The 26,310-nt window shown below is 40.8% G+C and overlaps 1 protein-coding gene across 12 annotated transcripts in view; it reads right to left on the minus strand.

Annotated features, from left to right (window-relative positions):
• Window positions 1–26,310, minus strand: part of Ank2 (ankyrin 2) — a 710,882-nt gene that overhangs the window by 344,251 nt on the left and 340,321 nt on the right. For 7 of the 12 annotated variants that reach the window (XM_045144510.1, XM_045144493.1, XM_045144505.1 and 4 more), the window contains exon 1: window positions 17,411–17,580. The exons of 4 other annotated variants lie outside the window; for them this stretch is intronic. In XM_045144510.1, the coding sequence (XP_045000445.1) occupies window positions 17,411–17,494 (84 nt within the window). In that variant the 5' untranslated portion in view covers window positions 17,495–17,580. Of the gene's footprint in view, window positions 1–17,380; window positions 17,581–26,310 lie in introns of those variants that run through there. One more of the 12 variants, XM_045144481.1, reaches the window with a different exon arrangement.

Below are 26,310 nucleotides of genomic sequence, written 5' to 3' on the forward strand. Positions count from 1 at the left end.
TGCACATCAGTAACAAAATGAAAACTTAGCTAGGAAGAATGAAGGCCAATTTAAGAAGTACCATATGTTTTCTGAGAAAGCAATGTTAAAATCCACCTTTCCAAGAATTTCTTTTTCTTTCTTTCTTTTTTTTTTTTTGTTTTTGGTTTTTTGAGGTGGAGTTTCACTCTAGCTCAGGCTGATCTAGAAATCACTATGGAGTTTCACAGTGGCCTCAAACTCACAGCAATCCTCCTACCTCTGCCTCCCAAGTGCTGGGATTAAAGGTGTGCACCACCATGCTTGGCTCAAGAACTTCTTATTTTAACAATGAATATTACCAGTTGTTTGATCCTAGTGTTGGCCTCAGTTCTGACTTGACAGGTCAGCCTGGGCTAGACTGAGGCCCTACCTTGGGGGGGAAATACACACACACACACACACACACACACACACACACACACGTGCAATCTCTAGCACTGAGAAAAAGTTTATAAGCTATTTACAATGGTTATTGACGTAGGGAAGGAACAAAATAGTCTTTTTGCTGGTAGGAAGTTAGCTAAGGACTGACCCATGGAAATATTGATCCCACCTTGCAAGTCATGGCAGAACTAGAGCCCACATCTAACCTAGTCTCATCCCAGAATGCAGCAAGCACCATTCCTTAACAGGCTCCTGCCTCTTTCTCAGTTTAGCATACCTTCATGAATCAGCCTCTTGAGCCCACCAACCAATCTGGTCACTCCCATACACAACTGAATCTGATGATGAGGCTCATCCTAATTGCATGTTTGACCTGACTCAGAATATTATTCATGTGTACCTATAATTTTTTCCAAATTCTTAACAATGTTATATAGCTTACAAAATGTATCTTCTAAATAGCCTTTGTGATGAGACAAGCAAATCACTCTGCAAAGAAAAAATGTCTTCACAAATTGTACAAATATGAATAAAATTTGTACAACATAACCATTCCATGTTGCTGTATAGTAAGTGGTACATTCCTGTAATCCCAGCACTCAGGAGGCTGAAGCAGTTGGATTGGCATGAGTTTGAGACTAGCCTGAACTAAATAGTGAGCTCCAGGCCAGTCAGAGACATAGAGTGAGACTCTCTCTCAAATAAAGAAATAAATAAAATAAAATTTTTAAAAGGCACAAAATCAAGTCAACAAATTATGTCATCCTTTAAAATTGTTACCAGAAAGAAGCAATGAATTGAAGATCTTCAACCATTCCATTGACTATCAGCCAGTGATTCAGAAAACTATACAGGCATCCAGTATCTGGTGAACATATTCTGTCAAAGCACACTGTGCTAAAAGAAGTGACCTCAATATGTGGATACTAGCTACAGATGATTGGGCTTCTGTGTGAGAAGGAAAATACTTGGTAGCAGAGGCCAGTAAGTTAAAAAGGAGACATAAAGGGAAGAGAAAGGAAGGGAGGAGGATACTTAATAGGTTGATATTGTATATATGTAAGTACAATGATTGTAATGGGGAGGTAATATGATGGAGAATGGAATTTCAAAGGGGAAAGTGTGGAGGTGGGGAGGGTGGGAATTACCATGGGATTTTTTTTTATAATCATGGAAAATGTTAATTAAAAAATAAAAAAAAAAAAAAGAAGTGACCTCAAAAATCAAGCACGGCAGCCATGATGGCACACACCTTTAATCCCAGCACTCAGGAGGCAGAGGTAGGAGGATCGCCCTGAGTTCAAGGTCAGCTTGGACTAGAGCAAGATCCTATCTGGAATAAAAATAAATAAATAAATAATAAGCCTTGGGGAAAAAAAATCAAACACAGAAGCCATTCGAGGTCACAGAGCCTCTTTCTTGTCACTGAAAGGACAGTTTAAAGAGCAGCTTCTTCCGTGGGCCAGCCGACAAATGGCCAAGCGCCTCAGTCCTACTGATTCTTTGACAACAGAAAGAGGTTCCTCATGGGGAATGGGGTTATGTTGCACATGACAGATGAGTGACCTTTTGAATTGGAACAAGCAGTAGGAACTCACTAACAAATTACCCTGAGTGGAGAGGCTATGTTGAGTGTTAACTGTTTGACAAGGTAGTTGGAGTACATGTTAATTCCAAAGTATACATCACCATTCTTCAATGTTTCTCTGCGAAGATTGAGACCTGACACCTGACTTTGATTTCTGAAAGCATGCCATAGTTTCAGTAAACAACTACATAGGAAATATTTTCTAATTTACATTTACACTTGTTTTGAATTATATTTAAAAAACTAGGATTTTAGATCCACTGAAGAATGACTAAAAACTTATTAGTGAAATGAATTCTCAATATAAAGAAAGCATTTACCATGCATGGTGGTGCACACCTTTAATCCCAGTCCTCGTGAGGCAGAGAAGTAGGAGGATTGCCGTGAGTTCAAGGTTACTCTGAGACTGCAGAGTGAATTCTAGGTCGGCCTGCCTGGGCTACAGTGAGACCCTATCTCAAAAAAAAAAAAAAAAGAAAGAAAGAAAGAAAGGAAGGAAGGAAGGAAGAAAGAAGGACTTTTCTTTCACTCTGTATTTTATTTCAGTTGGGCAAACACAGCACCTGGGGTTGGAGGCAGGCAGAGTAGACAGTCTGACCTGGGATAACAGCCACGGTTCATCATTAAGGAACTTTGTGGGTTCAATCGGGGAATGTCTTTTTTAAACACTCTGTACATCAGTGTCTGCATCTTCGATGTGGGGATCTATGTGGGTGTGGTGGTACACACACTTGTAATCCCAGGACTCAGGAGGCTGAAGCAAGAGGATCACAGTTTGAAATCAAATTGGGCTACATGACAAGACCCTGTCTCCATCAAACAAAGAAAATGAGCAACACTCCATAAATAATAAATAATAATGTGATAATATATAAAAACAACATATGCCACATAAAATAATCTATAGAACTCAACATGACTAGCCTGTGTCTATATTAAATTTTCAATGTATTTTATTTATTAGTATTATTGGAAAATACCATTCTGGTGAAGCCAACTGGTTTTCCAAATGGAGAGGTTTTTTTGTTGTTGTTACTAAATTGCTTAGTTCATTGGACATAGCAATTTATTCAAAGAAGTTTGACTTACGTGAACTTCATCACAAAGCCATTTTTATTTAATAATATTAGTCTTGTAACTCTTCATATGAACACTCTAAAAATACCAGCATTCCTTCTCATAATTAGGACATGAGTGACTAAGGAAGAATCTTGATATACAAATATGTATCAGAAAACCCATTTTCAAAAGTATTCATTTTGGTAATGCAGTTCAGTCTGCCTGTATCTAGCACTATTCTGTGCTGTCTCACTGTCTCACTTTGGTCATCTGCTCTCTGCAGTGAACTCTAAATGTACAGCCAGGCACAATGGCTCCCATCTGTAATCACAGCTCCCAAGGGGCTAAGGCAAGAGGATTGAGATCCACTCTCTGGAAAAAAAAAAAAAAAAAAAAAAAAAGCACACACACACACACACACACGATAATTGGCCTATATTGGAATAATGGTAGTATTAAAATAGTACTATTCCTTGAAGAACTGAGCAATCCAAACAAAAACCCAGTCTCACTCATTTCCAAACTTCAGAATATGGATTTATTATGAGTTTCAGAGTATAGGTATGGGTTATTTATCAATAATTATTTATGCTATTCAAATGTGAGTTTCAGAATATTATAAAAACTTTAAAAGTAAATGTATAATTCACATTAAGGCATTACATATAAAAATATTAATTATGATTACCGTATTTCATAGCAACAACAAACATGGGGCAAATTCATATGCAGACCTAATCATTAGGTTCTCACTGGTTTGAGAGGACACACAATATTTACTATGTAAACTTTTATATACACAGAAAATACAATCATGCTAGGTTCTACGCAGGCTTAATATAGGCTGAGCAAATGTGAGAAAATTAAAAGGCTCTTAAGGGTCTAAATGTTTGTCTCTCCTAATTTCCAAGGGGATGGAGACTTCGGGAAGTAATCAGGTCAAGAGGGCAGAGTCCTAAGGAACCAGATTGACACCCTGTGAAAGAAGGCCCTGAGAGCTGCCTTGCCCCTTCTACCAGGTGAAGACAAAGCAAGAAGATATTACTGATGAACCAGGAAGTACACTAACTCTACAGCATCTTGTTTTCACCACAAAGAAATGTTAGATGTTTGATGAGGCAAGTATTTGAACTTTACACAATGTATACATGTACTGAAATATCACATAGAACTATAGTATTGTGAAAAATTGTTATGCTTGTATATGTTCATTAAAAATCAATTTAAGGGACTGGAGAGATGATTTAATGGTTGTGAAGCCTAAGGACCCAGGTCTGACTCCCCAGAACCCATGTAAGCCAGACACACAAGATCATACATGCACACAAGGTAGTGTACATGCCTGGAGTTCGACTGCAGTGGCTAAGAGGCCCAGGGACACCAATTCTCTCTAAATCTGTCCCCCACCTCTCACTTTCATTAAAAAAAAAAAAATCAATTTGAAAGGGGCTGGAGAGATTGTTCAGTGGTTAAGGTGCCGGCTTGCAGACTAAGGACCCAGGTTCGACTCCCCAGTATCCATCTAAAGCCAGGTGTACAACAAGGTTGTGTGTGTGTCTGGAATTCCTTTGCAGTGGCTAGAGGTCCTGGTATGCCCATTCTTTCTCTCTTCTGACTCTTTCTCTCCCTCTCATAAATAAATATATTTTAAAAATAAATTTAATAAGGGGGCTGGAAAGATGGCTCAGCAGTTAAAGGCACTGGCTTTCAAAATCTGACAGCCAGGGTTCAATTCCCCGGCACCAATATAAACCCAGAGGCAAAGTGGTACATGCATATGGAGATTGTTTGCAGTGGCAGGAGGCTCTGGTGTGCCTGTTCTCCCGGGCCTCACCGTGTGTGTGTGTGTGTGTCTGCCTGTCTGTCTCTCAAATTAATAAATAAATAAAACACTTTGTTAAAAAATCAATTTAACAAGCCAGGTATGCTGGCACACACCATTAATTCCACCACTTAGGAGACTTGCTGTGAATTCATTATAGGTCATCCTAGATTATAGTGAAACTCTACCTCAAATAATCAAAAACATAATAATAATCATAAATTTAATAATAAAAATAAACAAAACTTAGAACATTGGCATCTAAACTGGTTCAATTTTCTACATAGAAATATTTACAATAGTGTTGTATGAATGTTGCTGAAGATGAGGATTATGGTAAATGATCACATTACTGTACTGGGTAAAAACACTTCAGGATGTTCCACAACTCATACTCAGCTTCTTCTAACTCCCAATAAACAACACAGACCCTAACATTTAGTTATGGTTATATAGTTTGACTTCTAAAATGTCTTTTTTCCTCTTCAATATACAGTGCTTCCTGAAGAGGGAGTGACTGTGATTGTTCTTATATGAGGAGTAAAAAGTAAAAGGTGGCCAGATGTAAAATGACGGGTAACGAGTCACTCCACCTGTCAGTAAAGAAAAGTAAAGCAGACTTTCACAAGAGGCTGGAGCTTTCCACATCAGGAAGTGGAAAGGAGAGAACAGTCATGGATTTCTTTTTCAAGGATCTAAAATTCCAACAGGATAGGAATAAGTTCAGGTGTGTGCCACAACATGAGCTATAAAACACTGTGACGACCGAGAGAAGTTGCCCTCCCCTGGCCCTACTTTCCTGCTCAAGTGAGCCAGAGAGATAGCAAAATTGGGTTGGGGGCTAGGGGTTGTCTCAGGAAGATGCCAGCCATCTTGAGGCTGAACCTGACCAACCACCATGTTAGGATTAAATCTTGGGAAAGGAGACCTCCCTGCCAGGAAGGGCCCAGGTTGTCTGTGAAAAACAGACCTAGGGAAGAGAGAAGAAGTCAGGTCATCCTTTGATCTCTAGTGAAGTGGAGACCACAAGGAGACTTTCAGGGGCCCCATCACCCTCACTGCCTAACAAAGCGGCCCAACTCCCTCTCAACCTGACCACTTGCCCCAGCTTTCCCCAAGTTAACCCACAGAGCCACATCTGGACCTACAGTTTCTAACATTTTTTGAACACAGAGGTTAAATATGAATATCTGTTTTTAATATTATTTATCTATTAGCAAAGGGGGAGGAATGGCATGCCAGGATACTCCAGATGTATGTGCCACCTTGCACATCTGGCTTTTCATGGGTACTGGGGAATTGAACCCGGGTAGTTAGGGTTTCCATCCTGAATCTTTCTTGTAAGCAAAAGAATAAAATAATGAGCCAGGCTTGTGACTCACACCATTAATTCCAGCATTTGGGAGGCAGAGGCAGGAGTATGAAGCCATCTTGGGACAACAGAGACAGAGAGAGTCCAAGTCACCCTGGGCTAGAGTGAGATCATAGAGGTTTAAATGTATGGCCCCTTAGACTCAGGCTTGAACCTTGAGCCTCCAGTGGGCAGAGCCCTACTGGGGACAGATCTTGGAGTCCAGTCATATGGTATGTTTGGGGGAGGACCTTAAGTCTATCCTAAGGTATAGAGAGTACTTTGGAGCTCTGGCTTGCTGGTGTTTCTCTGCTTGGATCATATTTCCATATAAGACAGCTCCTTCTGCCACTGATGGTGTTTCCCCTGGATTTTGTAAGCCTGAAATAAATCCCTTCCTCCCATAAGCTGTTTCTGGTTGGATGTTTGTTCCAGCAACACAAAGCTGACTGCAAAGAGACCCTACTTTGAAAAAAATTAAAAGAAAGAAGGCTGGGACTGCAGAGACGGCTTAGCAGTTTAGGAGCTTGCCTGCAAAGCCACAGGACCCAGGTTCGATTCCCAATTACCCACATAAAGCCAGATGCACTGGGTGGTGCATGCATCTGGAGAAAAATAAATAAATAAAAAGTTAACAGTTTAGACTGGGTGTGGTTGTGCACATCTTTAATCCCAGTGCTCAGGAGGCAGAGGTAGGAGGATCATTGTGAGTTGGGGACACTCTGAGGCTACATAGTGAATTCCAGGTCAGCCTGGACCAGAGTGAGTCCCTTTCTCAAAAAACTGGGGCGGGGGGGGGGGGGTAGCTTGTAGTATAAAATTTCAGAGTTGGGCTGGAGAGGTGGCTTAGCAGTTAAGCACTTGCCTGTGAAGCCTTAGGACCCCAGTTCAAGGCTTGATTCCCCAGGACCCATGTTTGCCAGATGCACAGGGGGTGCACTCACCTGGAGTTTGTTTGTAGTAGCTGCTGGCCCTGGTGTGCCTTCTTCATCCCTCTCTCTCTCTCTCTCTCTCTCTCTCTCTGCCTCTCTCAAATAAATAGATAAAAACTTTTAAAAAAAAAAACAGTGTGATGATAGCACATATAATAACATCCAAAAGAGGACAAGACACATTTTCCAGCCTATATCTTCCTGTACTAGTGTTCCAGGTAATCACCATCCTGGATTATCCAATGCCAGTATTATTGGGATCAGGCCGATGATGTGGATAATTTCCAAAACCATCCCTCCTTGACTGCTTATTATCCCTCCTTGATGCTAATTAATTTAGAGATTTAGTGACTGGAATTTACTAATGATTGCAAAGAGAGCTTATAAATATGAGAAATATAGGGGGAATAGCATCATAAATTAAATGTGTGATTAAAGAGATATGTGCTGCAAGAAAGCGATACAGAGGAAGACCCCCAAACAAAACAAATTCTGAATTCTAAGCCTGGAGCTGACTTAAACTCAAAACATGTGGACAACCATGTCAGAATCCACCCACCAAGTTTATGCTTGCAACATTGCTTTTCACACTGATCTAACTGCTAAATAGTCATGAATTTATGTGGCTGAGGGTGATCCCATGAAAATTGCCTGTATATCCAAGTAATTCCAGCTCAAGTGTCATCCAAGATCCAGGGTTTGGTGCTATAGATCATCCACTTGTTAGGCTTACTGTTTTAACAAAATCACACTGGCCACTTATTCTTTGGCACATTTCTGTAGAGTATGTTTCTGAAATACATAATGCAATGCTTTTATTATTGCTTATAATACTTAAAAGTATTTCATAATACTATAATACTCCTCTGAACTGTTCATCAATTTTTCTCTTACATAGTAATGTCTCCTCAAATTTTTAGTTAGTGTTATACATCTATTCATCAACTTTCAGCCCATTGATGCTATAGTACCTAGTGTGGTATACTCAGCAAGCAGATATCAAATTAATGCATTGAGGGAGCTTTCCTATGCATTAGAAGGTAACAGCTAAATTAAGCTAAGTAAAACAGATTGATTCTTAGAAACTAAAGCTCATTAAACAAATGTTAGAAATCCAGATCTTTGTCTTAAAAAGTACAAACACAAATTAGTGTGTAGAACATGACAGTTGTCTGTGAGTTACCAGAAAAATATGAATAAAAACTAGATCTGTGCTAGAGATGTAATTTAGTGGTAGACAGCTTGCATGGCATGCACAAGACTCTGGATTTGAACTCCAGCACAGAAACAAATAATGCCCACATCTAAGGATTAAGATTTCACCCTCCAGATTTAGGTGTGGGGGAAGGTCTCAAGACTTGGACTCACTATGTTAAATAGCCCTGTCACTCTCTATGTAGAACAGGCTTGCCTCCAGTTTGTGGCAATTCTCTGGACTGTGCCTCCTGAGTGGTTGAGAATGCAGGTATGTCCCATCATACCCAGCTCTAGATTTAGTATGTTATTAACTAGATAATTTGCTTCCAGTTAAAAAAAAGTTGGCATTCCCTTGAAAGGTAGAAAACAATCATGGATTTCAAAGAAAAAGAATTATTTTGTAATTTTTACCTGTCTCAAGTATATACAAAACTAATTCTTTCTTCAAACAAAATGTCTTATTTGGGGCTGGAGAGATGGCTTAGCTGGTAAGGCATATGCTTGTAAAGCCTGAGAACCCAGGTTCAATTCCCCAGTACCCATGTAAACCACATGCACATGGTGGCACATGTGTCTGGAATTCATTTGCTAAAAGCCCTGGTGTGACCATTCTCTCTTTCTTTTTCTAACATGAATAAATAAATAGTATCTTTTACAAAAAACACAATCTGCCAGGCGTGGTGCACATGCCTTTAATCCCAGCACTCGGGAGGCAGAGGTAGGACGTGAGTTTGAGGCCACCCTGAGACTACATAGTGAATTCCAGGTCAGCCTGGGCTACAGCGAGACCCTACCTCAAAAAAAAAGCAAATCTTACTTTGTAGCAACCTCAACTCTGATCTGTCAAGTAAAAGGAACAGAAATTGTAACTTTGTTAACATGAATTCTGCCAGTGTCCAAATAAGCAATGGTTTTGGTTCTGTTAAAAGGAATTAGAACAGAATATGAGCAGAAAGGAATAAAGTTGGAAGCATATTTATAATTCAGCATGCTCTGAATCATGACAACACAAACAAATATAGATTAAAAATGCTAAACCTAGCCGGGCATGGTGGTGCACGCCTTTAATCCCAGTCCTGGGGAGGAAGGCGTAGGAGGACTGCTGTGAGTTTAAGGCCATCCTGAATTCCAGTTCAGCCCAGACTAGAGTGAGACACTATCTTGGGGGCGGGGGGGGAGTAAGGTAAGTCACTTTCAATATGTGATCACATATCTTGAAAAAGTTCAAGTTCATCAAACAGGAAAAAGAAACCTGGAGCTGACAGAGAGAGCACAAGTAAAGGAAGCACTAAAGACACTAACTGAAACTATCTCACAATCAGTTTCTCAAGAGAGTATTAGAACTAAAACTGTGAATACAGGGTTTGTTTGTTTTTATGCTGACTTAATAGAGTATGCCTAAACCACATGAAGACACTTGCTGCTTTTTTGATCTACCCGTTTTCCTGGACTAATGGGAATATCTATACCAACTTATCACAAAATCTGAAAGCCAAAGAAGAAAGAGTGCTGCTTGAGAGAACATTATTGATAGTCAAGAAAGAAATCACATTTATATATTATTCCCATAGATAAGAGTAAGCATTTTGGAAAATCATCAATGGGTTCAAAATGGGAAACAACATTAGAGGAAGAATGAGGAGGATAGCGCAGAAGAGATACACAGAAGCTTTGCCAGCCACATGGAAGCCAGGTATGGTTGTACATCTGTAACCACAACACTGAGACAGGAGTATTGAGAGTTTCACATCAGCCTGGGAAAAACAGCACCATCATGTCTAAGAAAGGGAAAGAGAAAGAGAGAGACAGAGAATTGTTTAGTATTTACCTGATTTCCATGAAAACTGTTCAAAACATGCCATTACAGAAAATGTCTCTCAACTCTGTAAAATTGTCCCTACATAGTTTCCAAGTCCCTAGATCCTCTTCTGTGAAACTGAGACAGACTCAATGACAAGTATTTTGAAGACTAAATGAGAGAGTACATGTAAAGCAATTGTGGGATTCAGACATAAGAAAAAGTGAAGGAAAGCTGAGCATGGTGGCACAACCACCTTTAATCCCAGCACTTGGGAGGCACAGGTAGGTGGATCACTGTGAGTCTGAGGCTACCCTGAGACTACATAGTGAATTAGGTAAGCCTGGGCTAGAGTGAGACTCTACCTCGAAAAAAGAAGAAGGAGAAGGAGGAGGAGGGGCTGGAGAGATGGCTCAGTGCTTAAGGTGCTTGCTTACAAAGCCTAAGGAGCTGAGTTCGATTTCCCAGTACCCACATAAAGCCAGATGCACAAGGTGGCACATGTGTCTAGAGTTTGTTAGCAGTGGTTGGTGGATCTGGCATGCCCATTCTCTCTCCCCACCCCTCTCTGCCTCTAATAAATAAATAAATAAATAAATAAATAAATAAATAAATTATAGGCCAGGTGTGGTGACACATGCCTTTAATCCTAGCACTCAGGAGGCTGAGGTAGGAGTATTGCTGTGATTTCAAGGCCACCCTGAGATTACATAGTGACCTCCAGGTCAACCTGGGCTACAGAGTGAGAACCTACCTCAGAAAACCAAAATAAATAAATAAAATATAAAAAATAAATAATAATAATCACAAAAAGAATAAGAGAGGAGGGCTAGGGAGATAGCTCCATGGGGAAAGAATTTGCCTTGCAAGCAAGAGGAATGCATTTGATCTCCAGTATTCATCTAAGTGCCAGGTATGGTGGTATACACCAATAATCCTAGCACAGGGGAGGCAGACAGGAGGATCCCTGGCACTCACTGGGTTGCTAGTCTAGACAAACTGATGAGCTCCAGACCAATGAGATAGACAAAGTACTGGAGATTACTATTCAAAGCTGTCCTTTGACTTCCACATGCACATGCATCCACACACATGTGTCAACATAAATAAACAAAAATATTTTTAGGGATGGAGAGATGGCTTATTCATTATGGTGCTTGACTACAAAACCTAATGACCCAAGTCCAATTCCCCAGTACCCACATAAAGCCACAGACACAGAAGGAGTGCATGCATCTGGAGTTCATTTGCAGTGGTTAGAGACCCTGACATGCTCATTCTATCTGTCTCTCCACCCACACCCCGCTTGCAAATAAATAAATAAATAAAATGTAAAAATACATTTGTTTTGCACAAAAAGCACAAGAGGAAAAATGCTTTCTTGTCATTACTGCTGTCATATAGACATAAAAGACACAAATGTCAACTGTGAGAGCCAAGAATAATGCATAACACATCCAATAAAAATTAGAGATTCTTCTTTTTATTTTATTTATTTATTTATTTTTGGTTTTTCGAGGTAGGGTCTCACTCTAGCCCAAGCTGACCTAGAATTCATTATGTAGTCTCAAGGTAGCCTTGAACTCATGGCGATCCTCCTTATGAGTACTGGGATTAAAGGCATGCACCAACAACAACCAGCTTTCTTTAAAAAAAAAAATTCACTTAATTATTTTTATTTACTTGAGACATGTTCTCATGTAGTCCATGCTGGCCTTACCTGACTATATAGCCAAGGCTGGCTTGAACTCCTGATCCTCCTGCTTCCACCTCCCAAGTGATGGCATCACACCAGTTTAGAGACTCTCCTAAAAGAACTCAGCTTAATCTCCACTGACAACACTCAAAAACAATGAATGGCTCCAGATTTGAACATAAGAGTTGGGAGATTGTTAACAACCCCCAACTGTGCTGATGTCATGGGTTTGAAGTGTCCAAAGAACTGAATTCTGTCAGCAGGGCCCAGGTGACATGACAAAAACTACTATGCTAATCGAGATACTGCAGCAATAAAATTATCGATGAATGAACACCATAAAAATAAGTAGATTACAGCAAAGAAAAAGACAGAAAAACATCACAGAAAGTCACAGACCATAGGTTGGGAGAGATTTTTCCATCCAATAAAAATTTCCATCATCCCTGACAGATGGTCATTTTAAATACTTTCAGTGAGAGAATTTCTGTCTTCAGGCAATACAGACTATCTTGTCTTATAAATTGATATTTTAATGAAAGGTCAATTTATAAGTTATTTGGAAAACTGAAAAATGGAAATATTATTCAGTATGAATTATGCATGAAAGCCTTTCTATACTTGATTGAACTAGTAAAGCACCAACTTTAAATGCAAAACCAATTTGACTACAAGACTATTTGAACAGTCAAATGCGGACCTGCTACCTGACTCATTAAGCCATACTGTCTGTGGCTGCTGTAAAAATAAGCCCTCAGTGTGTTTCTCATGCGTATTTCTATGTCTCAGCACTTCAGCCATGCATCTGGTGATGTGTCATCTCTCTACCTTGGTGGTGACAGGTTAACACCAATTAAAAAAAACACATATGTACCCAAGATATTTCATAACAGTCATGAGTATTTCATGGTCCAAATTAAAGTACCTTAAATGAATATAAGGTATTCTCTTTTGTCCAACTAGTCTGTTAGAAACAATAATGCTTTCATTTTATTTTCGTCTATATATGGTTATTTGGCCTAATGAAGAAAACTATTATTAAGTCACTTATTGACATGTTTATATGTCTTAGAACTACTCAAAACCTGGAGGCTTTAGGTGACTGTCACATGTGAGGAGTATTTGGGCATTTTCATTTTCATTTATGTAAATCATCAAAGGTTCCTGAAACCACTTTGGGAACAAACCCACTGCCACATTACTGTGGTGAAATTAGAAAGCATGTTGAGCTGCACAATAACATGGTCCTGGGTGGCTTTAATATAATCTTTCAAAATGTTATGTGGAACAAAAATTGTCAATGGAGTTGTCTCAGATTTAGGGTAAGCTCGAAGTTCTGTTACCCTGAAAGAAGAAACCAGCTGCTGACTTCTAAGAATTGGCCTTGGTGTCCTGCTATCGAACAGACATAATTTTGAGAGCACCGACATCACACAAAGCACTCTCTGACCAGGACAGAGCAAGACACAAACACCCCCACTCTTTTATCATTTCCCAGCACAGACAAAACACAGACACTCCCCATGCCACAAAACACCAAGTCCTTTCCTTTGATGAAGGAGAGATAACTACTTCTTTACCAATCACAACTTTCGGACAGTACCCCATCTAGAGTTTGAAGCCCTCAAGTCACTTCACGAAAGCTCATATCCTGTGAGCCCCTCTGGCGCCTCTTCCTGAAAGGTCCCACTGGTTCTACCTTGCCAACCTCTTCCTACTGGCTGCTGTGAGCCATTTCAACAGTGTATTTTTGGGAGCCTTGGAGTGGAGGGAACTGAACAACTAAGTTACTGAAGACAAAACAGACATTCTTTGAAGAAATTTCTATTCTTAAGATACTCACCAAAATTTTCATATAAACCAACTCTTCTTGGAGATTTTTTTTTTTTCTAACTTGTAGGTCTCTTGTCCTTTCCCTCAAAAGAACCTCTTTCGTGAGATAGAGGATTAAAGGCAGACGTGTGACACCACACCCAACAGTATGCTTATATCTTGATTATTATTATTTCCTGGTTAAACACATTCAGTGATCTAGTTTTTAAACATGGAAAGTTAAGGCAATGTAGCTCAGTGGTAGAGAGTTTGTATGGCATAAACAGGAGAGAGGGAGGACAGATGGAAAAGAAGGGGAGAGAAAGAATGAAAGAGAGAGGGGAAAATGTAAATAGCCTGTCATGCAAAATGATAGCATACACTTTAAAGACCTACCACACATTTATAGAGATCTTAGTGATTTTTATGATATTAGTAAAATGTCCTTCCTGAGGGATTATTGGTAGTTGGTTAATGGTCACTGGGTCAACAGCAGACATTTTCTGCAGTATTGTAGCCACTGGTCAGTTGCATGCACTCTCATAAATAAATAAGCCCACCAATGCTTATTCCAACAACCCTCACTAAACTCAGTGGGTCCCACATACATGCACATAATAAAAAAGACAGCAACAGAGAATAGACTAGTTGGGAAGGAAAAAGGGTTCAGTGAAAGAGGACAGGGAAGGAGGGGTCAAGAAAAGATAATGGGAGGGGATTATGATCAAAATACATTATATAGCTGGTTGTGGTGGCACACACTGGTAGGAAATTTCTGAAGAGCAGAAGCAGGAGGACCAGGAATTTGAGGCATCCTGAAAAAACTGTACATTATTCATATGCATGAAGATGTCATTGAAAAAAAAAAAAAGGAAAGCCAAGTATGGTGGCTCATGCCTTTAATGCCAGCATTCAGGATAGTAAGGAGGGTAAGGCAGGAAGGTTGCTGAGTTCGAGACCAGTCTGAGCTACACAGTAGGTTCTATGTCTGCCAGGGCTACAGTGAGACCCTGCTACTAAAATAAATAAATAAGTAAATAAATAAAATTCCATCTCAAAGTATGCAACTTTTGACATTTTGAAAACTGACTACTAGCCTTTAAATATCAATGTTATGTTCTGTCATTTCTATTTCTCTTGGAGATGTAAACAAGCGTTCTTTCTAAAAGGCTTATTATAATTCCATTAATAAAACAATGAACACCAAAATTTTATTACCTATATGTTACATGGAAGTCAAATAATTTTGTGCAAATTATTTCTAATTCTCACAAAATACCAAAGGTGTTCACAATTATACTCTTTTTACAGATGGATGCCTGGATAGGAGATGCTCCAAGTATTTAATAGAGGGCGGGAAGATGGTTCAGTGGGTAAGAGTGCTTGCCACACAAGGCTAAGGGCCTAGAAGGCACTGGATTTCTCATCACCCATGTGTGCAGCTGGGTGTGACCACACATGTTCTAGGGGGAATACAGAGATCACTGGGGCTCGCAATAATTTCCAAGGTTTATGAAAACTACAGCACCCAGTTCAGTGACAGACTCCATCTCAAGGGAGCAAACAGATTGACAGATAAAGGAGACACTTGAAGTTCTCCTTTGGCCTCTGCACACATGAACACAGGACACACACAGGCACACACACGCACCATATATACTACTTGCACATGCACACTGAAATGCAGGGTAGAAATGAGATTTGAACCCACTTTTACCTGCCATGATCTGCTGAGGATGTATTTATGGCCTCCCTACCATATAATCAGTATTTCTTTCAAAAGTAATTATTTTAAGGTGAAGTTACTTTTTTTTAATTAATTTATTTAAGAGCGACAGACACAGAGAGAAAGACAGATAGAGGGAGAGAGAGAGAATGGGCGCGCCAGGGCTTCCAGCCTCTGCAAACGAACTCCAGACGCATGCACCCCCTTGTGCATCTGGCTAACGTGGGACCTGGGGAACCGAGCCTCGAACCGGGGTCCTTAGGCTTCACAGGCAAGCGTTTAACCGCTAAGCCATCTCTCCAGCCCTGAAGTTACTTTTAACATTCAAAAATTCAGTGTTCAAATGCATGCAGAATCACACACAAATACACATTCAAAACTTCCTAATTGCTATATTTTGGCTGCAAGTTTGGAAAAGGGTATGTATCTAAAATAGAGGAAGTAAAGCCAAAAAAATATTATACTTATTGCACATACGGATTTTGGTATCTCCATCCTTTCTAATATTTTGGGAGGGCTTTGGCCATGGGAATTTACTATTGTCATTTACAGCTTACAATTTCTTTAGATATATTTTCCACCCCTTTAGGAGCCCTGAGGATATCATTTCTAAATGCAGCACAGAGAACTCAGAGAAAAACCAAGAGAATGTTACAGTGATAGTGTGATTTAAAGCACTATTTCTGTTTCCTTTCTTTTTCTTTACTATTGATCAATTAGCGAGCTAATACTCCATAAAACGTCCACAAGTGATTGGGAGATGCAGAACACTAAGGTAGGTACATAAGGACATTGTACCAGTGTGCCTGGCCCTGGGTTATCTGTCCTCCCTTTATCAGAGTGCATGGCTATCTTCATGATCTTATTAAAAAAACACTCATGCATGGGCATGCTTGGTTTTTACCGAATTACAGATTACATAGTACCACACAAACAAATACACAACTCATGTCAGCTGATACCAGATCTTTTAAATATCAGAGATTTCAAATTATTTAGGCTTTATTTTTTGGTAAGGAGACATTTATTACACCACAGACCTATAAGTTTAAAACACAATGCAAATCCAACATTAGCAAAAGTGGGGGAAAAAAAAAAAAACCTTATGTGTTTATGACTGCTTTTGTATTCTGCTCTTTCGAAATCCAAGACCAACCATCAAAAATCATTTACATTAGAATCATGGGCAGTATCCCACCCATATTATTTCTGGAAACATACAGGGATCTTAGGAGAAGTGCTTCACAAAGCATCTCCTTTAGAGGTGGGGCTCTAAGAGATGGCAACAGTTTACCCTGATCCAGGCCATAAAGAAAGAAGTGCTGGCATTGGGTGGGGCACAATACTTTGCATCTTTTCCCACAGCTCCTCTCGGGGTATCATTTCCATGAAAATCCAGGGTGTGGGAATGCATGGGAAGTAAGAAACCCTACAGACTGCTTTGTGCACCCAGTCCCCTCCCCCTAACCCACAATGTCTTTAGCTGTTTATCCTAATCATGGAAGAGCTACCACACAAATGTCTGGGAAAACTGCTAAGGAAACCAAAGAAATATCCTGCTGGGGATCATATTTCTCCTGTCACAACAGTCTTTTCTCCTTAGAAAGAATACGCTGGAGCACGGCACCAAAAGGCATTTTCTGTCTAGCCATCTCAAGATCACCACGGAGCCAATGCATCTGCTCCCCAAACCTGCTTTCTGCTTCACAGATCCACCTTGCTACATTTGCTGCCTTTTAACTCACTCGGAAAACAAAATGACTCTGTGCCCAGTCTACACTCTAAGCATCCCTCGGTGGCCTCGAGCCTCCTTCGCGGCCACGCTGAGCACTCCCAATCTGCGCTCACTTCACGGCGCTTCCACCAGATTCCTTTAAGGACCCGCGTCCTTTACAATTGCCAGACACCTGCCCCTTCTTCACCCGCCGGCCCGGCGCTGCCCGCCACCGCCTAGCGACTCCCGGCCGCGCACATGCCCATGAACACACACTCACAGACAGACGTGCCCGCCGCCGCCCAGGTACCTTCTTGGGTCTTTTCCTTCTCTGACTACATCCGTTGAACTTCTCCCCGCTGTCGCTTTTCTGAGCGGCGTCTTCGCTCATCATGTTGAGCAGTTTGGAAAGCAAATCTCTGTGCCATCAAACCCTGCCGCGGGAACAGCCCACTAGCGAGTGAGTACTTGCCGGGAGGAGGGAGGAGCGGGAGGCGACGTGGGGAAGGGGCGCGGAGCGAGAACGGTGACGTTGCCATGGAAGCAGCTGCCACAACTGTTTATCTGACTGCATTGTTAAATCTGGTTCAACCAATTACCGGCAGGGATTTGCTACAATGAAGAAGTCCATGGGGAGGGGGAGATTGCCCAGGAGCTCCTCTGTAGGTTGGTTTGCGACGCACCCTCGATTGGACCAGCTCTGAACCCAAGCATCAAAGCTGTCCTGCATCTTCCTCCTCCAGATACTGCAACAAGGAAGGTATCGACAATGCTTAACGATGACATTCTTGGGTGTCTCTAAACCCTAAAGGGTACATTTGAGCCGGTAAAGATGAGCAAGTAGCTTGGCTATTAATATCTTAAAGTAAATGGAGGAGACTTACGATGCTATTCGCTCGATTATGGGACTACAGTCTTTTAAAATTACATTTGTGGAGCCTTGAAAACAGTTCCTCAAGCCGCCGGACAACCAGATCACTCCTTCCTCCCGAGCCGCCTTGCAGGCAAGCGCTCACAGCGCACCTGTAACACCAGGCCCAGCAGCACCCACCTGTGCGCTCTTGATAGGGGGGAGGTGCGGGGGGGGGTGCGGGAAGGGAGTGTGTGTGTGTGTGTGTGTTTGTGTGTGTGTGTGTGTGTGTATGTGTGTTTCCCAGAACAAGCATGAAGCCGCCCTTCCTTAGCAGTAGTTAATCAGGGTTTGTTAAATATGTATGACACTGTATATAAACAAAAGTCATGGAGTTAAACATCTTATAGTTGAGCATAGACATTTTCTGAACACAATTCTATTGGCTGATAAACAAAACACCTAAACCTCCCTCTCAAGAGTCTTTTAATATAAAGTTTTAGAATTATTCTTGGTTTATAAAAAAGGAAAGACAGAAAATGTGACTTGTTTATATAACAAGAATCATTTCACTTATTGGCTCAGGTGGCTATGTCTATATTTAAACATTATTCTGTACAAGCACACATATGTAAATGCTAACAGCTCCTCTCTATTCCTAGAAAACAGACTCAAAGCACAAATACACAATATTTAAAGTAAAAACAGTGAGAATTAAAGTTAAGAGATCATGCATTGAAGGTGCCTTTATGCTGATGCTATTTATCCCAACATCATTATCAGAAACAACTTCCAGCTCAGAAATGTCTTCCACAAAGATATTTCTTACATGAAAATGGGTCATCACCTTTCTGACACACATGGCAACAAAAATCTACCTTTGTTCCCTGCTGTTCCTTCTGCCTTACTATCCCTAAGATCCCTGCTATGTCCCATTTAGACTCAGCCCTACCTCAGCACCCCACTCCTCCCACCTTCCTTCTGTTTGAGTACACCCATCCTACCAACGCCATGCTCTTAACATGACATCAGTGTCACCCTGGATCCCATAGCCAGGGCAAGGAGGCTCTGAGCCTCTTTTATTCTGAAATAAAACCCTGCAAGGGTAGAGAAGCTTCCAGAAGCAATTTCCATGATTATGAGTTATCACCAAAATTCCTATGATATCACAAGTCCTTTTATCCTATTTCCCTCCTCTCCTTCCCCAGTGAGCTCTCCTTGCTTGACCTTTTTAGGTACAACCTTAGCCTAGAAACTGGACACATAACTCAACAAATATGTATTGAATGTCTACCATGTGACAAGAATCAAGAAGTAGGGAGATGTTCTTTCTTTCCAGAACACAGAGATGAACAAAACAGGCAGCATTTCTGCAACTATGGTACTTAATATTGTAATAGGTCATAAATACAAATATTAGTGGTAAGTCCTATAGAGAGAAAAGTAGGACACAGATGCTATTTTATACAAGATGCTGGGAATGTTCTCTAGAAATCTGAATAAAGTGAGGAGTCAAGCCAAGCAACTATCTGAAGGAAAATATTATAGATGGAGAATGGTCATTGAAAGATGCCCAGAGAAGTAGGGTCTGGTGACTTACGCCTTTAATCCCAGCACTTAGGAGACAGAGATAGGAGAATCTCCATGAGTTTGAGACCAGCCTGAGATCAGAGTGAATTCCAGGTCAGCCTGGGCTACAGTAAGACCCTACCTTGAAAAACCCCAAAATAGGGCTGGAGAGATGGCTTAGCGGTTAAGCGCTTGCCTGTGAAGCCTGAGGACCCCAGTTCGAGGCTTGGTTCCCCAGGTCCCACGTTAGCCAGATGCACAAGGGGGCGCACGCATCTGGAGTTCATTTGCAGAGGCTGGAAGCCCTGGCGCGCCCATTCTCTCTCTCTCCCTCTATCTGTCTTTCTCTCTGTGTCTGTCACTCTCAAATAAATAAATAAATAAAATTAAAAAAAAAAAACCCAAAACAAAACAAAAGGATGTTCAGAGGAAAACTTCTTAACAAACATATTGAGAGGACTATGATACCACTCAAAGGGAGAAAAGAAAAAGAAAGGACACTTACAGTCACTGGATGTAGAAGAGAATCTATATTATGAATGTATTACCTACATATTACAAACACCTCTAATTCTCAGTGAAAATCAAAATGGACTTTTCAGTCAGTAGCTTTGGAAAACCAACTAGGAACATAATCACTATTGTTTTTTGTTTGTTTGGTTGTTTTTTTGGAGGCAGGGTCTCACTCTAGCCCAGACTGACCTGGAACTCCCTCTGTAATCCCAGGCTAGCCTGGAAGTCACAGGTATCCTCCTACCTCTGCTTCCCAAGTGCTGAGATTAAAGGTGTGTGCCACCACGTCCAGCATAATAACTGTTTTTATGCCACCTCTGCAATATAAACTGAAAGTAAAGGCACTTCGTATTGCAGCAGTTAACAGGCTGGTAAGTTATGACGGTATCCAGCCAACTTCTTATAACAGCACCTTCCCTGACACTATCCATATTACACACACACACACACACACATACTTGGCTGCCTCTAAATATCCAGGTTCAGGCTTCCAACTTAGACAATATTATAACTCCTGGCTGCTTAGCATCTGTAGTAATTTTTGCTATTAAAACAAAATATCTCAGAGTAGATAATTTATAAATAATAGACATGTATATCACACTGTTTTAGAGACTAGCAAATACAAGGACAAGACTAACCATGTTTGGACTCTGATGAGGACCCAGTCTCTGCTTCTAAGATGGTACCTTGAATACTGTGTCTTCACATGGTGGAAGGTACAGAAGGGTCAGTGAGAAGGCCTCATTAGCTCCTTTTATAAGGTCACCATTGTGACTTAATCATCTCTTGAAGATCCTACCCCTCATACCATCATACTGGGAGTTTCTATATGAATTTTGGAAGACACAAGCATTCAAAACCATGACTGGAGAGATTGCTTAGTGGTTAGAGGCACTTAACTTGCAAAACCTAATTGCCTGCATTCAATTCCCTAGTACACATGTAAGGTCAGATTCACTAAGTGGTGCATGCATCTGGAGTTTGTTGGTAGTAGCTGGAGGTCTTGACATGCCCATTCTTTTTCTTTCTCTCCCTCTCTCTCTCTCTCTCTCTCTCTCTCTCTCTCTCTCTCTGCCTTGACTCAAATAAATAAAAATACTTTTTAAAAAACATTCAAACCCTAGTAGTGTAGTTGTGGAATAAAATTTAAGTTTTAGACAACACACTTCCTTTACAGAGTGACCTAATGGCACTAATACTATGCCAGAATTCAATAGATGTAGACATATATGTTTAGTCTGTAAATAAAAACTATGTGCTGGAGAGATGGCTTAGATGGCCAGTACCCATATAAGGTGTAGTGACACATGCTTCTGGAGTTTGTTTGAAGTGGCTAGAGGCCTCAGGACACCCATTCTCTGTCTCTGTCTCTCTCTCCCCACCCTCTGCCTCTTTCTCTATCTCTCTGACTAATAAATAGCTAAAAATTTTTTAAAATATAGCCTAAAAGTTCAATTATGTATTCTAGACATAGGGATTGCCAAGATGTCATACATGCTTGAAAAATTGTTCTTTCCTCTTCTGAAGCTTTTAATCAACTTCTCAGTGTTACCGCCCTCCCTGCCAGCCCAATCCAGCCAGGCACTTGTCCCTTTGTATCCTATAACAGTTTGTAGCAGGCACATGCCCTCAACAGACTCCAAGCTCTTTGAAGGAAAGATTGATGTCTACCTTGACATGCCACATGGAACCTAACACCATGCATGATTTCAAATAAGGGCTAAGAAATATTTTTTAAATGTAATAAAGAAATATTTTCAATATTGAGCCAAGCATGATGGTGTGCACAAATAACTCTAGGACAGACTGAGGAAGCTGAGGCAGAAGGACTGTGGCCAAGTTTGAGGCCATTCTCAACTACATAGTGAGTTCCAGTCCAGCTTAGAATACAGAATGAAACCCTGACTGGGGGGAAAAAATAAAGAAGAAATAGAGGTAGAAAAGAGGGAGTGAGACAGGGAGGCAGGGGGAAGAAAGATGGAAGACAGACAGGGTGTATACACCTATAATCAAAACACTTAGAAACTTGAGAGATAAGCCAGGCGTGGTGGCACACATCTTTAATCCCTACATAGTGAATTCCAGGTCAGCCTGAGCTAGAGTGAGACCATACCTTATAAAGGGGAAATAATAAAATAAAATAAAATAAAATAAAATATAAAAACCTGGGGTATAGGAGGATCAGGAGTTCAAGCCTTTACCACAAGAGTCCGAGGCCAGCCTTGGGACTCTGCCTCTCAAAACCAAAAAGAATAAATAAATAAATAAATGGCAGGGGAGGGGGAAAAAAAGAAGTATTTTAAGTATTTACTGAGTTTAAATTGATAGAAAAATTTCTACACCGTAAATGTTTTCTAATCTTAGAATTTTTTTTTAATTTTGTGTATTACCTATTATCTGGGAGCTAAATAAAATTTTAAATTAGATATTTTTAGAGCATTTGAAAAGTTGAAGTTGTAAATATGAACTCCATAAAGCATTTATAAATCATTTTTGGTCCCAGGGATGGAGGCTCCATGAAGGCAGAAATCTGCATTCTTCTCACTAATACATCCACACACCTACAGCAATGCTGTGCATGGAAGACAATAACAATTAAGTGATTTTTATGGGATGCTCAGAAGCACAAGGGAGAAGGCTAATTTTAATCTCAACACAAGTGAGAAAACAAGGATGCAAAGCAGCTTTGGTGACCTGCCCAAGGGAACAGAGTTAATAAGATACAGAGCATAAGGTCTGCAGAGATGGCCCCATGGGTTAGAGCACATCCCATGCAAGCATGAGGCCCTGAGGAGCCCTAAGACCACCTGAGTTCAGTTTCCTGGCCCCCACATAGGCAGCAGAGGGGGCCTCATATGTCTGTAATGCTGTTGGAGCACCAGAACTAGTAGGAGATTTGTTTCTAGGAAACAAGCAAATGAGTGACTGGGGCAGGGGGGAAAGACACCTGACATTCTTATTATTTTTTCTTTTTTGAGGTAGGGTCTCACTTGCCCAGGCTGACCTGGAATTCACTATGTAGTCTCAGGGTGGCCTCAAACTCATGATGATTCTCCTACCTCTGCCTCCCGAGTGCTGGGATTTAAGGCATGTGCCACCATGCCCAACTTTACACCTGACATTCTTATGCATCTGTACACACATGTACATACACTACAACACAACAGACCACACATACTACACATACATGCAAAAAAGATATAGGAAAGAATGTCAGAGTTACATGTTGGGTCATGATATGCAGAGACACTTATCCTACCCATAACTGAGGGCTAACTCCACAATGCACGACCCATATACCTCAACAAGGAGGGGCCAAGGAGAAGGGGTAGGTCATGGATGAGCCTAATAATGGTACCAAACTGACTGTATTTGCTGAATACAAAACTAATTAATAAAAAAAAATTTAAAAAGATATAGAGCTCAAGTTCCTCAAATTTGAAAGCCATTTTCTTTTGTTAAATCATTGCTGCTTCCAATGAAAAGTAGGCACTTAATAAAATGAGGAAAGATGTGCAAAGACTCAGATGAAAATGCCAAGAGTAGAAACCAGATTCAGATGACAGTGACCCAAGTAGAGAGAGAAAAGGTCTTGACTGATTTTATGTCATATATCTCTTACAGGTATAGATATCTATAGGTGATTATATTAATTTTAGTGTGCCAACTCTATTTGATTTTTTTTTTTTGTTTGTTTGTTTGTTTTGGTTTTGTGAGGTAGGGTTTTACTCTAGCTCAGATTGACCTGGAATTCACTATGTAGCCTCAGGATGGCCTTGAACTCTCCTCCTACCTCTGCCTCTTGAGTGCTGGGATTAAAGGTGTGTGCTGCCATGTCCGGCCCAACTCTGTTTTATAAAACCATTAGAGTAAATCAAACTCATACTTTTTTTTGGCTTTTCAAGGCAGGGTCTCACTCTAGCCCATGCTAATCTGGAATTCACTATGTAGTCTCAGAGGGGCCTTGAACTGATGGCTATCCTTCTACCTCTGCCTCCTGAGTGCTGGTATTAAATGCTTGTAGCATCACACCTGGATCTCATGCTATTTTTTTTAAATAAATTTTTCTTTATTCATTTATTTGAGAGAGAGAGAGGGAATGAGATTGGATGCACCATGACCACCATCTACTACACATGAACTCCAGCTGCATGAACCACCCTTGTGCATCTGGCTTATGTGGGTACTGAGGAGTTGACATGGGTCCTGAGGCTTCACAGGCAAATTCCTTAACTACTGAGCCATCTCTCCAGCCCTCATGCTATTTTTTGTAAGATGATTTGAGTGAAATTCCCTGAAGAAAGAGAAGTCATGTCTTAGAGACAATCTTCTAAAGTTCATTTGTGAGTCAGAATTGTCTGTTACAAACGCATTTTTTCATAGAAACACTGGCATAAAAGATCAATTCTATAAAGCCTTCAAAAGGCATTGCTATTCACTATTACTTGTGGCATAAAATCTTGGAAGAGATTAGACATGGGCTCATTAGACCATTTCTCTTTCCCGTTTGGGTACACAAGGTGACCATTGTTGTGTATGAATGAAACTGTTCCTCAATCGATCTTTGCACATCCTGACGCCGAGTATGTGGAATGGGATCTGATTTGGAAAGGGGTATTTGCAGATGCGGTCCTGCTATGATGAAGTCGTAATCATTTAAAGTGGACCCTCACCTAATGGCCATGTCCTTGCAGATGTGGGAGAGCTGCACACAGAGACATGGAGACAACACGAGGAAGGTAGCATGTGAAGACAGAGCCGCCAGAAATCAGAAAGAGGCAGGAAAGCATCCTTCTGCAGAGCTGCAGAGAGTATTTTATTTATTTATTTTCAAAGGGGGAAAGATGGAAAAGAGACAGACAGAGAGAGAGAGAGAAAGAGAGAATAGGCACACCAGGGCCTCTAGCCACAGGAAACTCTAGATGCATGCTCCACTTTGTGCATCTAGATTTATGTGGGTACTGGGGAACAAAACAGAAGTCCTTTGGCTTTGCAAGCAAAGTGCCTTAACTGCTAGGCCTTAACTCCAGTCCCCTTGATCACTTCTTGATTGTAGAATTCCAGCCTTCATAACTAGGAAAGAACAATGCTTACTATTCTGTGCCACCTAGTTTGTGATTCTTGGCTATGGCCAGCTGTGGTGATTTGATTCAGGTGTCGCCATAAACTTATGTGTTCTGAATGCTTGATCCCCACTCAATGGCAATTTGGAAATTGGAGCCTCCTGGAAGAAATATGTTGGCAGGAGTGGACTTATGGCTGTTATAGCCAGCTTCCCCTTGCCTGTGTTTGGCACACTCTCCTGCTGCTGTTATCCATCTGATGTTGGCCACAGGTGGTGTCCAGCCTCTGCTCATGCAATTGCTTTTCCCTGCCATCACAGGGCTTCCCCTTAAGTCTGTAAGCCAAAATAAACCCTTTCCTCCAATAAACTGGCTTTAATAAACTGGTCGGGTGCCTTCTGCCAGCAATGAGAAGCTAACTGCAACACCACCTAGGAAGTTAGTACAACCAAATTCTCTACCTATCCTCAATGTATGTACAATGTGGTAGCAGTATATGCCATATTTAGGCCTTGCTAATAAAACCTTCGATAAGGATTTTCTCCTCTCTCTACCCACCTACTGGCTGAATACAGAGGAAGACATTGCTAGTAGGTGGGAGGAAACAGGTTGGAAAAAGCTCAAGTCTGAATCAATCTGTGAGTTGATCCTCATTCCTTCCTCCTGAGTGTTTGCTACTGATGCTGTTTCTTACACCAGCTAGTCAATGTATCTATTCACTTTAGAATACCTGCTACATAAATGACACTCAGTACACCCAAGTTCTTAGCCATTAGAAATGGATCTTATTTTCTATGCTAAAGAGAACCATAGGCTAAGATGACTCCGTGGATGAAATACTTACTGTACAAATGTGTGAGAGCCAGAGTTTATGTCTTTAGCAACCACACACATTCTGGGTGCACATGGCAGTCCACATGTAATCACGGTGCTCAGGAGGCAAGGACAGGGAATTCCTATGGCAAGCCAACTAGCTAGACTGACAAATTGGTAAGCTTTAACTTGAAGTAAGAAACCCTGTTCAGTCCATAAATTGGAGAGTGATCAGGGAAGACACCTGATGTCAACTTCTGGTTTCCACACACGTTGCACCCAGACCCATGTGTGTCCAGATATATACCAGGATGCATACACACATGCACACACATACACACTTCTAAAAAGAAAGAAAGAGAGAGAAAGAAAGGAAGGAGAAGCATGGGTTCTAGAGGA

The sequence above is a fragment of the Jaculus jaculus genome, chromosome 2 (genome assembly GCF_020740685.1).
Source record: "Jaculus jaculus isolate mJacJac1 chromosome 2, mJacJac1.mat.Y.cur, whole genome shotgun sequence".
In the NCBI taxonomy this organism is placed as follows: domain Eukaryota; kingdom Metazoa; phylum Chordata; class Mammalia; order Rodentia; family Dipodidae; genus Jaculus; species Jaculus jaculus.